Here is a 16,405-nt window from a genome sequence, read left to right on the forward strand (position 1 = left end):
TTGAGGTCCGACTGCTGTAAACTATTTGTATTAGATCAAAAAGGACCTGCTGAATGTCAGCTGTAAACTACAGTCTATGCCAGGGTTCTCGCAAGGGTGGAAATGCCGCCCACCGCTCCGGGTTGACCGGTCAATGTTTCCAATTGTTTTTTTTTTTTGCTTTTTTTCGATCTTCAGGTGTTTCTTTATCCCGTGGAGAAATATTAGAAAGAAAAGTGATGTACAGCTTAGACCACTTGTAATACGACCGTTTACAGTGCAGAACCGACTACACCGCAGCCGACTCCCGTTTACGTCCCCATAGAACTCCATGCATACCGTAGCTCATAGTGTAGTGGGAAAATCCTGCAGACAAGCACAGCAGCAAGCATCCTTCTCAACAAGATGCGCCGGCCGATGGGAGGGGAGAGCGACGAGGGCGGCGCAGAGGAAAGGGAGACGCAGAGTGAACGAATAAGGAATGAAAAAAAAAAAAGATACAGTGATTGCCTAGGCAACGGAGAAGCCTTTGCTCGGCCACAGCCGTGCACGTTAACACGGCTTCAGTTTGTATGCACCCGTCGCAATGCGAGTCGTCATGAAGTGCGGATATCGTGTGTGCAACCTTGACTGCTCTCAGCTTAAGTAGTGTTCCGCAAATTTAGATCAAAGTTTTTAGGCTTTATGTTCAGATGCCAACTTCCGCCATTCCTACCAGTAAGCACACATACAAACTTGGCACGCGTCCGCCTTAGTTGCCGCAGCTGATCGTTCGAGAAACCAAACTCCGCTTCACACATACTGCTGTCAGTTCAGCCCATGCGTGTAATCGCTATGTAATCGTCTACGGGTACGAAAATATCAAGGGCAAGGTTCCCGTGACGTCATGCCGCCTGACACCCGCGCCGGCTAAGCCTAACCATCACGCCTCGTCGGAAGTATGCGACCAAAGTTTCAGTTTGGTGCCAAGTCAATGAAACGCATCGCGGTGGCTGTACAGCACTTGGAAAGTGGAGGAACCACTTTGATAATGAAAGTGAAAGCATGGATGGCACAGGTGGCATGTGCAAGACTCTAATAGCTGCAACTCGGTCTGTGGTCACCATGTTTTCGACATATATGTTCCAGTGATGTCATGCCGTGACGAATTGTACGCAAAGGTAACAGATCGTAACGTGCAGTCCCAGTCACGGTGATCTGATGAAACATACATGGCCAGCACCTCAGTTAGCATTCGGTTCAGGCGCTCGGTCAATTCATTCGTCTGGGAATGATAAGTGGTGGTGAGCTTATGTTCAGTGGAGCAGGCACGAAGGATGTCATCTACCACTCTTGATGAGGAGCTGCCGAGTGGCGCCATGATGTAGAATTACGTCGTGTAGGAGAAAGTCAGCAACGTCTGTAGAACAACTTGTCGGCAATGCCTTGGTGATTGCGAAGCGTGTGGTTAGTCTGTCACGACTGCAACCCATTTGTTTCTCGAGATGGATGTAGGGAAAGGGCCTAGAAGGTCAAGGCCGACGCAGGAGAATGGCTCTGCAGGGATATCAATAGGTTGTAGCTGGCCTGCGGGCAGCGCTGAAGGGCGCTTGTGGCATTGGCAGCGTTCACAAGCAGCGACGTAGCGGAGCACAGAATGGTACATGCCAGGCCAGAAAAACCGACGTCGGATGCGGGCGTAAGTATGCGAGACACCTAGGTGACCGGCAGTTGGTACGTCGTGAAGCTGGTGAAGAACACTGGGGCGTAGATTGCGAGGTAGGACAAGCAGATGCTCTGGGCCATCTGAGCTGAGATTACGACGATACAGAACGTTGTTGTGTAGCTCAAACAGGCGAACAGAATGGTCTGGTGATGGAGAGGTAAGATGGTTAATGATAAGCCGTAAGGATGCGTCTCGTCGCTATTCGGTGGGGATATCATCCAAAGCAAGGATATATATTCTGTAAATATACCCTGCACCTCCACCAAAGTGTGACGGAAGCGAGATGGAGGCGAAGGATATATTTACAGAATATATACAAAGAAGGCTAGGTAGGGCAAGAGATGTCTGATCCGGCCCATGAGCAAGCGTCTTCAGCGTCGTCTTCGTCGCTCTGCCAAGCATCGCATATGTATGGATTGCTCCGTAACGATATGTATATACAGTAGAACCCTGCTGTTACATTCCCGGCTGCTACGTCCCGGCATAGCTCCCATAGGATTCAATGCATTAGGAACCCCGCTGTTACGTCGCAAGTGTGGGAACGTTCTCGCATGTTACGTCGCGGACAGCCATATTGACTTTTCACGTAGCTTGACTTGGCTTGACTGTAGGATTAGCCACACAATGGGCGACGCCTATTACGTTTCCGGTTCCAGGCAGCAAAATTATGGCCTTCAAGATCAGTATTTACTATTTATAGGTCGCACCTAAGACGAAAGCAGGGCCTTCGACATCCGTTTTCGTTGCCCAGAGAGCCGTCGCGTTGGCGTGGACTCATCGTCATCGTTATCGCGTCCAAGTGGTCTGTCCAAGCTTCCCAGTTTTCTCGCACTGCCTTTGTGTTCCGAGCCGTCACGCGAAGTGGTTGTGTAAGCTTCGTTCTTCCGCTTTGACATTCTTATAACACCGACGCTCCAAGTTGCCTGCCTTCCGCTGCGCTAAACGCTCCTGCTTGTCAATGTGGCTGACTGTGTGTAGCGGCTTCCGTGCTCTGTCGCCTGTCATCTCCTTCAGTTCAGGCCGCACGGACGTGCAGAAACAAGGTTTTGGCTCCAGTCTGAGCCATCTTTGTTTGACTACCGTGGAAGCATAGTCTACCACCAGGATGGGATCAAGAAAACAAAAAGCATTTTTGCTGCAAGAGAAGTTGAATATCCTCCGCACTGTGAAAGAAAATCTGACGTGGAAGAGGGTGTGTACAGTAGCCGACCGATTTTTCGGACTCCAAAAATTCGGACTTGATGGATATTCCGGACTTCGTAAATGCACCGTCAGGGTTCCCATAGAGCTAATGCATTTTCGCGACCGATTTTTTGGACAACATGAAGCTAAACATTCGATTTTCCGGACAAAAATTGCCGCGACTGAGCCGCGCTGCAACTCAAGGGGGACGCCATTTTGAATCTTAAGGCCACCTGGCTAGCTTCGGATCAGGCGTGGATTGGCTTGAGTCGGCTAGTGGCGTCCTAATCCACGTGGCGACGATGACGCCCCTTATAATAAACGCTGATCTTGAAGGCTATGCTTTCGCTAGTAGCTTGCCACGCAGCAACGGGGACGCCTCATAACAAATGCCAATCTTGAAGGCCATGCTTTTGCCAGTAGCTTGCGACGAAAGCGATTTTGAGAGCCAAAAGCAGGTCATTTGCGGCCAGTTTTGGACGCTACCTATAAACACTAGGTGACGCTGACGATAAGCACTATCATCATCAGTTTTACTTCTGCGTCGTAGATAGTCTTAGCACGTTTTGCGTTGTATTAGTGCAGCATGGTGCAGCAGTGATCCCTCAGCCTTCACCCCGTGCAGTGTCGCCTGTCATCACTAGCCGCCATACACCGTGCCATCGCCATTAAGTGTGTTGCGGCCCTTCATTCAGCGTAACAACGACGTGTTTTCAACACCATGACCCCAGCTCTTCACCCGCCTCCGCCGAATGCATCGAAGAAGCGTGGTAAATATTCGACGATGACTCTAGAGAAAAAGGCCTCCATTATCAAGCTTATCGAGCAAGGACGGACGCAAGTCGACGTCGCGAAAGAGTTTAATGTCTCCAAGCAGTCATTGTCTGATTACGTGAAGAACAAAGAGAAAATCTTGTCTGCAGTCGAACAGTCGCACTGCAAAGGTAAAAAAAATGACCGGAAAGGACAACATCCGATACTCGAAGAGGCCCTGCAGCTGTGGCTGAGAGGTGTTGTAACAAAGAATCTCCCTGTTTCGGGCAACTTACTGAAGCAAAAAGCCGAGATGTTTGCCTTTAAAATGGACATTCATGATTTCAAGTTCACCGATGGTTGGCTCCGTGGTTTCAAAAAAAGGCACGGAGTTTCTTTCAAGAAAGTTTGCGGGGAGAGCGGTGCCGTTGATCTATCCACTGTCACGGATTACCGGACAAGCAAGTTGAACGCTATCATGCAAGAGTTTGCTCCCGCAAACATTTTCAACTGTGATGAGACTGGTCTGTTCTTCAAGATGCTGCCAGACCGTTCACTCTCTTTTTCTAGTGAGGCCTGCACTGGTGGCAAGCATAGCAAAGAGAGGGTGACAGTCATGGTCGGTGCAAATGCGGATGGCACCGAGAAGCTGCCTCTTCTGGTAATTGGAAAGGCAAAAAACCCGCGTTGCTTTAAGGGCGTGAAGAACCTGCCTGTATGGTATAGCAGCAATACAAAGGCCTGGATAACTCAAAGCTTGTTTGAGGATTACCTCCGCCGACTGGACCGTATGTTCGAGCGCCAGAAGCGACAAGTCGTCATCTTTGTTGACAACTGTGGGGCGCACGGCGCCGTTAACAATCTGCAAGCTGTTCGACTAGAGTTCCTACCGCCGAATACTACTAGTGTGCTCCAGCCGATGGATCAAGGTGTCATCAAAAACCTCAAGGTGCACTACCGGGCCCGTTTACTTGGCCGCACACTCGTGTGTTTCGATAGCGGAAAAAGCTACTCCGTGAACCTGTTCTCGGCACTCGGCATGCTGGCAGATGCGTGGAAGGCTGTTCAGCCTTCGACCATTGCGAATTGCTTCAGGCATGCTGGATTTTGCAACTGTGAAGAGGCCAGCCCTGGGGACGCAATCGGCACCGCTGAAAACATCGACAACGGTGAGCAGCTGATTGCTGATTTGCGCAGCAGCGGGATGGACCTTCCCGCAGCTGTTACTTTTGACGAGTTTGCCGCAATCGACGACAACATAGAGTTGTGCGCGGAGCTGACGGACGACGAGATCGTGCGGCAAGTGACCGCGCCGCCGCAAAGCGACTCGGACTCCGACGTGAGGATGACGCATGCGGCCGCCCGCAACCATCGCCGCAAGACGTTGCCAACGCTCTAGCATTGTTGTACAACATTTATGACGAAAACATGACGCTTGCTCAGATGCAAGCAGACGTCATTGCAAACAGAAGGAATTTGAAGCAAGGGAGCATCCGCGACTTTTTCAGTCCAGTTTAGCTGAAATAAAGTTCGGTTTTCCAACTCACGGATTTTTCGGACTGTTGTTTTATTCGGACTATTTTTCGGTCCCCTCCAGGTCCGAAAAATCGGTCGGCTACTGTATAGCGAAGGAACTAGGACTAACGCCTTCAACTCTCAACACCATTATCGCAAAAAGAAGCGAAATTGAAGAAAACACTAGAAACTTAGCCGGCGGATGCAAGCAAGCCCGGGGTTCGGAGCATGCGCAGCTTGATGAGGCCATATTCAAGCGGTTTAAACAAGTGAGGGCCGCAGGAGTCAACTTCAACGGCACCATCTTGTGAGAAAAAGCGGTTGAGATTGCCGACAAGCTGGGCATCGACAGTTTTTGTGTGTCAAACAGATGGATCGACCACTTTAAAAAGAGGCATGGGATACGTTACTGGACGGTCAACGGAGAGAGGCTACAAGCGTCGACACCTGGAAAGAGACCGTGGCATCCGTTATCAGTGGCTACGCACCCAGGGACATCTTTAATGCCAATGAAGCAGGCCTTTTCTTCAAGGTGCAGCCATCCAAGACAGTGAGCCTAAAAGGTGAGGCTTGCCACGGAGGAAAATGCAGCAAGGAACGCTTAACAGTGCTGTTCTGCTGCAACTCCGATGGCTCCGAATTGATGAAACCCTGGGTTATCGGCAAATTTAGGAACCCACGCTGCTTCAAAAATATCCGCCACCTGCCCTGCCACTACAGGAACAATAGCAAGGCCTGGATGACATGCTCTTTTTGAAGATTTTTTTGGCTTATATGGACTCGAAGATGGGCTGCCAGGACAGAAAAGTAATTCTTTTTCTGGACAACTTCTCTGCGCATCCGAAATACACCAAGTCGCTACAAAATATCAGGTGGTTTTTCTCCCCGCCAACACCACAAGCCACCTTCGGCTGGCATAATCAAAAACGTGAAGCACTTCTACAGAAAATGCATTGTAAAGCGATCTCTGGCCAATGTGGAGCATGGCAAGCAGGCGACAGGCATCACAATCATAGATGCCATGCACTACTATTTAGCTTCAGCATGGAGCCCTGTCACTGCAAGTACGGTTCAACACTGATTCACGAAGTGCTTCAGCACAGGCACAGCAGAAGCCACTGGAGATGAAGCCTTCGTTGACTGCGAAGAACTCTGCACAGCGATGCAAACTGTAAACTGTTGGTGACGGAATCGCATATAGTGATTACGTTTCTATCGATGACGCCGTTGTCACCTCGCGGTTTTATCTGTGGACGAAATCGCGGCCGATGTGTGCAGCAGTGAAGACAAAGTTGAGGAGGAGGGTGAAAGGGGGCAGCTGCCGGATCCAACCTCCTCGTCGGCCGTAGCAGCACTAGATTTACTCCGAAGGTACGTGCACTCAAGCGACAATGTCGAGTGTCACACGGCACTTCTCAAAAACCGCCTCGTGCTGCTGGGGCGTGAGAAAATGTGCCAGGCAACGCTTCACTATTTTGTCAAGCGCTAGCACTGAAATAAAATAGCATGCTGATCACCACTGCTCTCATTTTTCAATTTTTCCCGTTTCCTGGCTCTTACGTGTTTTTTTTGTTTTTTACGGTCCCGTGAAAAACGTTATCAGCGGGGTTCTACTGTACAACGTTATAGTGAAGCTGCTAGCCTTCCAACTCATTTTGTTGGATAACTTCTTCATTTTTCTATGGAACGAAATTGCACAGCTACCTGGGCTTTATTAAAAAGTCAATCAATAAAACAATTCCAGTTGCAAAAGTGGGAACACCTGAATATCTTTGAGATACCTAATTAAAAGATATAGCGTATGCCACAATCAGGATGCACTCTTAACATAAAATAACTTCTTCTTGGGGTAGTTACAGCTTAGACCACTTACAACGTAACCGTTTAAAGTGCTGAACTGGCTACAATGCGGACTTTTCTGACTCCCTTTTACCCTCCCATAGAACTCCATGTATATGCATACCGCTTACAGTGCAGCCACGCGAGACGAAATACCGGTTATAATGCGGCTTCCACGGGAAAATCTCGCTGCCAAGCGTGGTAGCGAGCATGCTTCTCAAAGAGGTGCGCCTGCCGATGGGAGAAGAGAGCAATGAGGGCGATGCGGAGGAGTGGCATGAGACGCGAACGAATGAACAAAAAAAGCGGCAGCAGCGTGATGCAAGCACACGGTGGTTGCCTAGTTGATGGAGAAGCCTTTTGCTCAGCTGCTTATCAGCAGGGCACTTTGCACTGAACACGGCTCTAGTTTCTGTGCACCCTTTGCGATGCGCGCTGTGAAGTGTAGATATCGCGCGTGCGAGGCTGTCAGTTTAAGCAGTGTTCCACAAATTTAGTTTGGAGCTATTAGGCTTTATGTGCACTTTGAGCTTCTGCCGTTCGTACCAGTGTATGCACATACAAACTTTGTAGGCATTCATAGTAGTCACCGCGGCTGATCGCCCGAGGAATCAAAACTCCACTTCGTACGTGTTGCTGTCAGTTGATCCCGTGCGCGTAATCGCATACGTAGTCTCTATGTAATCGACTACGGGTATGAACATATCAAAGGCGAGCTTCCCGTGACGGCATGCCACCCGACACCCCCACCGGCTAGGCATAACCAGTTGTGGTTTGGTGCCGAGTCAGCAAAGTGTGTTGCAATGGCTGTACAGCACATAGATAAGGGAGAAACCAGCTTGATAATGAAAGTGAGGGCACGGGCAACACTCGAATGGCGGCAACTTGCTCCGCAGTCGCCATGTTTTCGACACCGTGCATACGCCGATCAGTCCGAGAAAGTGGATGAGACACTGCACTGCGCTTGAAATTTCGGTTGCCGTTGTTTTTTTTTTTCGTTTTTAAAATTATTATTACTTTGTCTGCTTCATGCGAAGACCACGGGTAGTTGGACGTTCACCTTTCAACGTTCGTAAATTTAAACAGATGCAAAACTCCCGGTTGCACGCTATGATTCTCGGATACGCGCGGCTGCTTAGTCTACATGTTTTGCATATGCACAGGCCTTGAAAATCGATGTTTTGGTTATACTAGTGCAGTACTGATTATAATGCGGATATTCGAGACTTCGGCTATTTGCGTTACAAGCGGTCTACACAGTAGTTGGTACTTGGTGCAGCCAATATAGCACAAATAAAACAAACACAAGGAACACGGGTGCTACACTGATTTACATCAGTCCCCTAGGAGATGAGAGTCGAGTGTGGTCTGTTTTATTGCCTTCCCTAAACTCATTCCTAAGCAGAACAAATTAGTAATGGTTGTGGGACACAGTCCATTACACCTAAGCCCACCACAAAAGGAGAGGTCACCAGACACACGGCTGGTGAAGCTCAAGCAGCTGTGCCCGCAGGGCCTCCTCTTGCTCGTGGATGCTTGCCTGTCGTAGCTCTTCGTGGCTCGGGTGCCACTGGGCAGCCAGGGCGTGCTCCAGGGCCCGCGCTCGCACAGAGTGCGCCAGCAGGATGTCGCGCCGAACCTGCACCATTCATCCCCCACAGTCAAGGACCCTTCCACACACATCAACAGCATCTGCGACGGCCTAGTTCATCGACAAAAGTTTCGGCAACCTTTAAAGGGGCCCTGAACCAACCCCTTTCGAAGCCTCAAAAACGCCTTATAACGAGCTTAGTAGGAGCGTAGATACTACGAGCGCAATACAGTAGAAACTTCTTCATATGTTTTCAAAAAAAAAAAAAGCCGAAAAACATACGATCCGAAGTAACAAAAAAGTTTGACCGACTGAACTGTAGTTAGCATCTGTAGTTAGCACTGTAGTTACTGAACTGTAGTTAGCATCTACGTAAGGCGAAGCGCTGCGCAAGTTGTTGCGGCACGAGACGCCAACGTGCGTCGAACTGGTGGGGCTCCAGCAGGCCTGACACGCATTTTGTTGTTTTCCTATTGCGTAGTGTTTCAGGACGGCGAGCGGAAAACCAACGAAAGCCAGACATTGCGTTCTTACAGGATTATTCTGAAAAACAAGCTCTCTTGAAAAACGCACACAAATTGAAGGGAACAGGCATATCATTGCAAAATGATTATTGTGCAGACACGCTGCGCAAGCGCCGTCTTCTATGGAGCAGTGCGCAAGAAGAAAAAGACAGCGGCAGAAAAGTTCGCCTTATTCATGATAAGATTTGAGTTGACGACGACTTGTTCTTTTGGGATGACGTACTAAACACTCGGAAACTAATTCCAAAGAAAAAAGACAGGGCAGAAATGCGCTCAAGACCCACCGACTAGCAACCACAGTTGCAGCAGTTCCGGCTGCTTTCACTAAATGCCCAAGGTATTGTCAACAAAATAGAGAAACTGCAGGATATTTTACTGGTTTACGATCCTCATGTGTGTGTTATATCTGAAACTTGGTTGCACGATGGGGTGCATGATGATGAAATCGTTTCGCCAAACCACCAGCTGTTTAGAAAAGATAGGGGCTCACGAGGCGGTGGCGTCGCAGTTATTGCAAAGAATAGTGTTGTTGTAAGGGAACTAGAGCAGATTGATAACCATGAAAGTTTGTTTTTGAGTGTCTCTGTTTGGGATGTGCCATTCATATTATGTTCTGTGTATCGGACACCAAATGCTGATGATCAATTTATGCAGAAATTATATAATCATCTTTTGAAATTTAGAGGAAAAAGCTTAATAATTACTGGCGATTTTAATCTCCCACAAACAGAATGGCAAAATTGGAGTTATGGACACAGTCTTTCCTCTGATTTACTCATTGATATCATGCTAACTTTCAGTCTCCAGCAGGTTGTTAATGTGTGTACTCGCGGAGGGAATATTCTTGACCTCTTATTCCTCAGCGAAGTTTTCGGTGAAGGAACCGTTGAAATTGAAACAGGCATTTCCGACCATAAATTGATTTCTTTTTCGTCATCGATGGCTGTGAATAATGTCAGACTACCCAGAGAAAAAATTCAGGTTAGAGATTATGCTAAAGCAGATGATGAATCAATAATTGATTACTTGGACCTGCACCTTAATATTGTCCAAGATGATGTCGAACTTTCATGGCAAAGATTCAGAGACACTTACTTATTGTATTGAAAAATTTATTCCATTGAAGGGGGTCAAGAAACATCCATGTAACCCTTGGATCAACAGAGATATTATCCAAACTAGGCGGAAGTTGAAAAGAATGAAACAAAAACATAAAAAAATAAAGAGTGCGCATGTCAATGAATTAAAAAGTGAATTACTGGCAAAAGTTAAAGCTGCACGAGAAAGATTCTTCAGTCATAGTCTTGCTGATTTTATTTCAAATGCTCCACAGAAGTTTTGGCGCTATTTAAGTCCATCAAAAGAGGCATCACATAAAATAAAGATTAATGGTAAAATGACTGAAGACGCCCACATAATTGCTGAGCACTTTAATGATTACTTCGGAAGTGTATTCTCTGACCTAGATGAATTCGAACGATGCAATACAAATAGGTCTTTCTTACGCGACATTATGGTTTCCCGAGAAGGTGTTTTGGAGATGCTCCTTAATATCAACGTTAGGAAATCTGCAGGCCCTGATAAGCTTCCGAATCCATTTTTACGAAGGTATGCAGAACAGATATGTGTATTCTTAACAGATTTTTTCAAATTATCCTTACATTTAGCAGAGATACCATCAGACTGGCGTAAGGCAAGAGTTGTCCCAATTCATAAAAAGGGTGATCGCCTTACAGTGTCAAATTATCGTCCTGTTTCTATTACAAGCACATGCAGCAAATTGTTAGAGCACATTGTCGCAGGCTTTATTCGTCAGTATTTGACAGATCACAATATCCTATCTCCACTTCAGCATGGGTTCAGAAAGGGATTATCGACTTCAACTCAGCTTGTGTCAGTTGTTCACAAAATCTCTGAAGTACTTGACTCGTCTGGACAAGTTGACATGCTCTTTTTTGATTTTAGTAAAGCGTTCGATAAGGTACCCCATGGAAAATTAATCCACAAGTTTGAGTGCATTGGTCTTCCTTCAAATATTATATCATGGATCCAGGCCTATCTCCGACATAGGCAGCAGTTCGTAGAAATTAATAAATGCTCCTCAAGTGTCCGTCAGGTAACTTCGGACGTACCGCAAGGCAGCGTATTAGGACCCCTTTTATTTTTTATCTATATTAATGATATAATAGACGAAATCCCCGATGATGTGCATGTTAATTTATTTGCAGATGATTGTGTCATATTTAAAAAAATAGCTTCACGGAACGATCACGCATGCTTGCAGAAGTCAGTTATTGCAATTTCCGATTGGTGTAAACTTTGGGGCATGGAAATAAATGTGCATAAAACAGTCTTGCTGCGAGTAACACGGAAAAAGGAACCTAGTATATTTTCTTATGTTCTAAACAATACAAAAATAACTGATGTTGAAAAATACAAATACTTAGGCGTCACATTCACTAACAGATTCTCCTGGTCAGACCATAGTTCCCTTACATGTTCAGCAGCTTTGCGCAAATTATGGTTCTTGAAAAGAAAACTTAAAAAGGCACCGGTAAACACCAAAATTTTAGCATATAACACATTCGTGCGATCGAAACTTGAATACGCGGCGGTTGTATGGGATCCTCATACCAAGAGAACGCGGGTGGCGCTCGAAGACGGCGGACGCTCTCCGCATCGGCTCCGTCAATAATCACCGATTATTGCGGTGCTTCACGCCAGTGTCCCAAAATTCTGGACTCATCGTCACCGCCAAGTTCTCTGCTTCACCCGGATACCACCCGCTCCCAGGTGGGCCCATTTTTCGGCAACTTCTGCGTGTTTGATCTCCACGACGGCTCCCCGCTGGGCTTGACGTTCCGTTAGGCCTAGCTCCGCATCGCCCGGGTTTTCCCGGCGTGATGGCGGACGCCACCACGGTTACGGGTTATGACCCGACCTCACTTCGGGTCGTGACGATGGAGACCACCTCCTCGGACCAAGCCATGCCCTCGGAGCACGAGTATTTAGCCGACATGGTGAAACTCTGGCAACGGAAGCAATCCCAGGCCGCGGCTCCGCCCAAGGGCCAAGGGTCGCGCGCCGCCACCCTGCCACAGGTGGCTGCCTCCGGCTCGTCCACGCGCCGCTCTCCAGACGGAACGCGCACCGCACCACCTTCCCCGCCGAGGCGTCAACCCAAGTGGCGACCCCGCCATACTCCTCGTCTCTCCCGTGACGACTACATCGTCGTGCTGAAGCCTCGCGCACCTTTTGAGCTCAAGTCGGTCCTCCCGTCCGATCGTGCCGGCGCACGCGATTCGTGCATACCTGGGAGAACACTCATCCACCTCTTTCCACGTGTGGCCAGTGTGGGACCAAAACGTTCTCGTGTGCAGTGTCACCTCGTTACCTATGGCGCAGCGCCTACTTGGGGACATCCAGTTGCCGGTGGGAGACCAGCAGCTCCCTTTTCGGGGCCATGCCAAGGCGTCCGGGGATATCTGCCGGGGTGTCATCACCATCAACCCGGCTGAAACCCCACAGCGCATCAAATCAGAACTAGAATGGTCGCAAGGCTCTATCCTGGCGGTCCGCAAACTCGGTGACTCTACTGCAGCGGTGGTGACCTTCGAGGGCACGAAACTACCCCGCTTCATCTTCTACCACAGTGTCGTGGCCTACGTGCGCCCGTACAAGAAGACAATCCCGGCCTGTTCCCTCTGCGGCACCATTGGGCATCGACCCTCGGCCTGCCCGCGACCCACTCCCGGTCGCTGTACCCGCTGTGGCACTCAAGTCCAAGTGACTTCGGAAGGCCTAGCTGAACACGAATGTAACCCGACATGCCTTCTCTGCTCCGGCCCGCATGAAACCGGCGCTCGGGGATGTCCAGGGAAATATCGGAAACCTACACCACCATCGACCTCGAAGCCACCTGCAGCCCCGTCACCGGGCACGCGAGCGGCTTCCCAACCCAAGCCTGGATCACGTCTCCAGACCCCGGCGAACCCACCGCCGACCACCTCAGTGCACTACCCGCCGCTTGTCGTGGCGCCACCTCAGGTGAGCAGCTGGGCAGGGATTACTGCTCCTCAGCCTCTCCCTCCCTCCCCCCCTCCTTCTCTAGAGCTCTCCGCTCTACGAAAACAGAACGCACTTCTTCAGCGGCAAATCGCAGCTCTCACTAAGCAGGTGGCAACTTTCCAACTGCAACAACAGAAACCGGCAGGACCCCCCACTGCCGCCCCAGTTGTTAATCCCGTTGACCCTCAGCCTAGCCCTCGCGCTACGCCCACCCCGCGTACTCCCCCCGCACCCCCGGCTTCGTCCACGGCGCCGGCTGCTCAACCAGTTACGGGGGCACCTCAGAGCCCTCTTTCTATAGACCACACCCTGCCGCTCGAGGACCGTATTACTCGTCTAGAAAATGTAGTCCTCTACCAAATTTCCACCATTAATGTACAATACATTGTAGCTGAGGTGGTTCAGGCGGTTCAGGCCTGGGCTCTCACCCAGTTCCGCACCAGATCATCTCGCTCGCGCTCGGCCTCCACGAGCAGCAGCTCGCCCCGCGTCGACGCAAAGTAGCCGGTTCCTCTTCCCCGGCCATCAACCCGGCTTCCATCCCCCTTCCTGCTCCCCAAGGCCAGGGGCAGGGCATGGAGGATGACCCATAAAATTTTGGATTTTCATCATGGTGACTCCTTCATCTACACATTCACCATCATCTCAATTCGAAATCATCCAGTGGAACTCCAGGGGCTTCGGGAACAGGCGAAAGCGCTCGCATCTCCTCCTCTTCCTTCAATCTCGGGGCTCTCTCCCTTCCGTTCTTGCCCTCCAAGAAACCGGTCCAAACCCTACCCTTTCAGGCTACTGCTCCTATATAGGCGGCACCACCACCAGTCTCCTCGTTCACAAATCATATACGGCTGTTCAGGTCGATCTAGACCTTGACCTTCCCTATGATTACTGCATGGTCTCCGTTCTTCCCCAGAAGCGCGGGGCCCAGTCAATCCATATTCTCAACGTGTACTGTCCCCCGCACCTTCAACGGGTCACTTTCGCGGAACTCTTCTATCGGGCTCTCCAAGCGGCGGCTCGGCAACCCCTTGTGGTGGTTGGAGACTTCAATGCTCCTAGCCCACACTGGGGGTACCACTATGAAAAGGCTCGGGGCCGCAAGCTTAAGGAGCTTATCTCTACTCTCGGTTTCACGCTGCTCACCGACCCAGCGCATCCCACACGCCTGGGAAATTCTGTGACACGCGATACCTGCCCGGACCTCTCGCTCACACGAAACATTAGACATGTTACGTGGGAGAACCTCGAAGACACTCTTGACAGTGATCATTTCCTGCTTCGGATTGCCTTCCCGACGCAGAAAATGCGCCAAATCCGGGGCCCAGCCCGCATCACGGACTGGTCAGCTTTTCACACTACGCCATTCCCCCTGCTCCCATCCCCGCAGGACTACCAGGCATGGGCATCATACGCCCTCCACACTCATCAATCATACACCCGATGCATTTGTACCTCCACCTCAGCCCCCGCAGTAGATCCCCACCTCCTCCACCTTTGGGAGGCACGGCACAGCCTTACCCGCCGATGGCGACGATACAAGCTAAATCGTAAGCTTCGCTCCCGCATACAGGCGCTTACCGCGGAAGCAGCTGACTACTGTGCACAGCTTGCGGACACAAATTGGGTCGATACATGCATGAAGGCAGCAGGTCAGATGAGCTCCAAGAGTACGTGGCGGCTCTTTAGGAGCCTTCTGGATCCTTCCACTACCCGCGGGGAAACACAACGCCAACTTCGTCGCGCCTACTATGCCTATCAGGGCCCAACGAGCCAACTCGCGAACGACCTCTGCGACCGCTACCTGTGTCGTACCGTCGACCCCAAGGGCCCGCAGTACTTCTACTCCGGGCTCCCCAACCCCGAACTCGACGCCCCCTTCACGCTTCCCGATCTTCGGGCGGCGCTGGCCAAAATGAAGCGAGGTACTGCCCCAGGCCGGGATGGTATTACGGTCACTCTCCTGGCCAACCTTCCCGACTCAGCACACCTCTCGCTCTTACATTTAATCAACACAGTATGGGAGGGAGAACCCCTCCCCGCGGAATGGACCACTTCGGTGGTCACATTCATTCCCAAACCCGGTAAGCCCGTCAGCATTGAGGCATTGCGCCCCATCTCGCTCACCTCCTGTGCGGGCAAAGTCATGGAGACCATGGTCCGCGACCGTCTCTACGCATATCTGGAAGGGAAAGGCGTCTTTGCTGACTCGATGTTTGGGTTTCGCTCACATCTGTCGGCACAGGACGTCCTTCTCCAACTCCAGCACGACATCATTGTACCTAATACTATGCGCCGCAATGACAAAGCCGTTCTGGCCCTCGATCTCCGAGGCGCCTTCGACAATGTCAAACACAGTAGTATTCTTACCAACCTTAGCACCACGAATTGCGGATCTAGAGCTTTCGGGTACATCTGTGCATTCCTCTCACATCGCACCGCTTTCATCCGCATCGACTCTGCAGAACACGGTCCGTACCCACTAGGCACCCGGGGTACACCACAGGGAGCGGTCCTCTCCCCGCTCCTCTTCAATCTAGCCATGCTCCAACTTCCTTCGCTCCTCGCCCAGGTAGAGGACATACACCACGCTTTATACGCAGATGACATTACCATCTGGACCAACTCGGGCTCCCCAGCACAAATTGAAGACCGCATGCAGCGCGCGGCTCTTATTGTGGACACCTATGCCTCATCATGTGGCCTGGAATGTTCCCCTACCAAATCATCTCTTCTCTCAATCTCACCTCTACCGCCACCTCAGATATATCTCCCGTCTGGCCCGATACAGGTCGTCTCGGAAATTCGCATATTAGGCCTCCACATCTCCTCTACTCTCAACCCTGGTTCTACCATTGCCCGTCTTCGACGCACTAGCGAGCAGGTTAGCCGTATGATTCGGCGGGTCTCCACCAAACGTGGCGGCCTCCGCGGCTGGCACTCCCTCCGCTTGGCTCAAGCGTTTGTGACCAGCAGAGTCCTTTACGCCACTCCCTACCTTCGCTTGCGTCGCCACCACGAGAACCAGCTGGACGCACTGCTCCGCTCGGTTCACAAGCGAGCACTAGACCTTCCCATTGCTACCTCCAATCGCCGCTTTGCGGCCTTGGGAGTACACAACTCGTATGACGAGTTGCGGGAGGCCCATCTCGTCAACCAAGTCAATCGCCTGTCCCAGACGACTCCTGGGCGCCGCCTTCTGGATAGGCTCTCACTGAACCCGATATCTACCCCACTTTCCCCTGCTTCCGT

At 50.4% G+C, this 16,405-nt stretch overlaps 2 protein-coding genes across 2 annotated transcripts in view; one reads left to right on the top strand and one right to left on the bottom strand.

Moving 5' to 3' along the window:
- The first annotated feature begins 4,097 nt into the window (after positions 1-4,097).
- Positions 4,098-5,018, top strand: LOC119447107 (tigger transposable element-derived protein 4). The gene has a single exon (XM_037711478.2). It carries the CDS (start codon positions 4,098-4,100, stop codon positions 5,016-5,018), a length of 921 nt encoding a protein of 306 aa, XP_037567406.2.
- A 3,312-nt stretch (positions 5,019-8,330) lies between these two features.
- The window catches only part of LOC119437580 (transcriptional adapter 1-like), a 72,714-nt gene continuing 64,639 nt past the window's right edge, over positions 8,331-16,405 (bottom strand). Inside the window, exon 9 of the mRNA XM_037704582.2 lies at positions 8,331-8,612. Coding sequence (XP_037560510.1) covers positions 8,442-8,612 — 171 coding nt within the window. The 3' untranslated portion in view covers positions 8,331-8,441. The remainder of the gene's footprint in view (positions 8,613-16,405) is intronic.

This window comes from Dermacentor silvarum, chromosome 1 (genome assembly GCF_013339745.2).
Source record: "Dermacentor silvarum isolate Dsil-2018 chromosome 1, BIME_Dsil_1.4, whole genome shotgun sequence".
Taxonomy (NCBI): Eukaryota; Metazoa; Arthropoda; class Arachnida; order Ixodida; family Ixodidae; genus Dermacentor; species Dermacentor silvarum.

What these genes read in the sequence shown, in the direction of transcription:
- LOC119447107 (XM_037711478.2), top strand. Translation starts at nt 4,098, where the DNA reads ATGCAAGAGTTTGCTCCCGCAAACATTTTCAACTGTGATGAGACTGGT.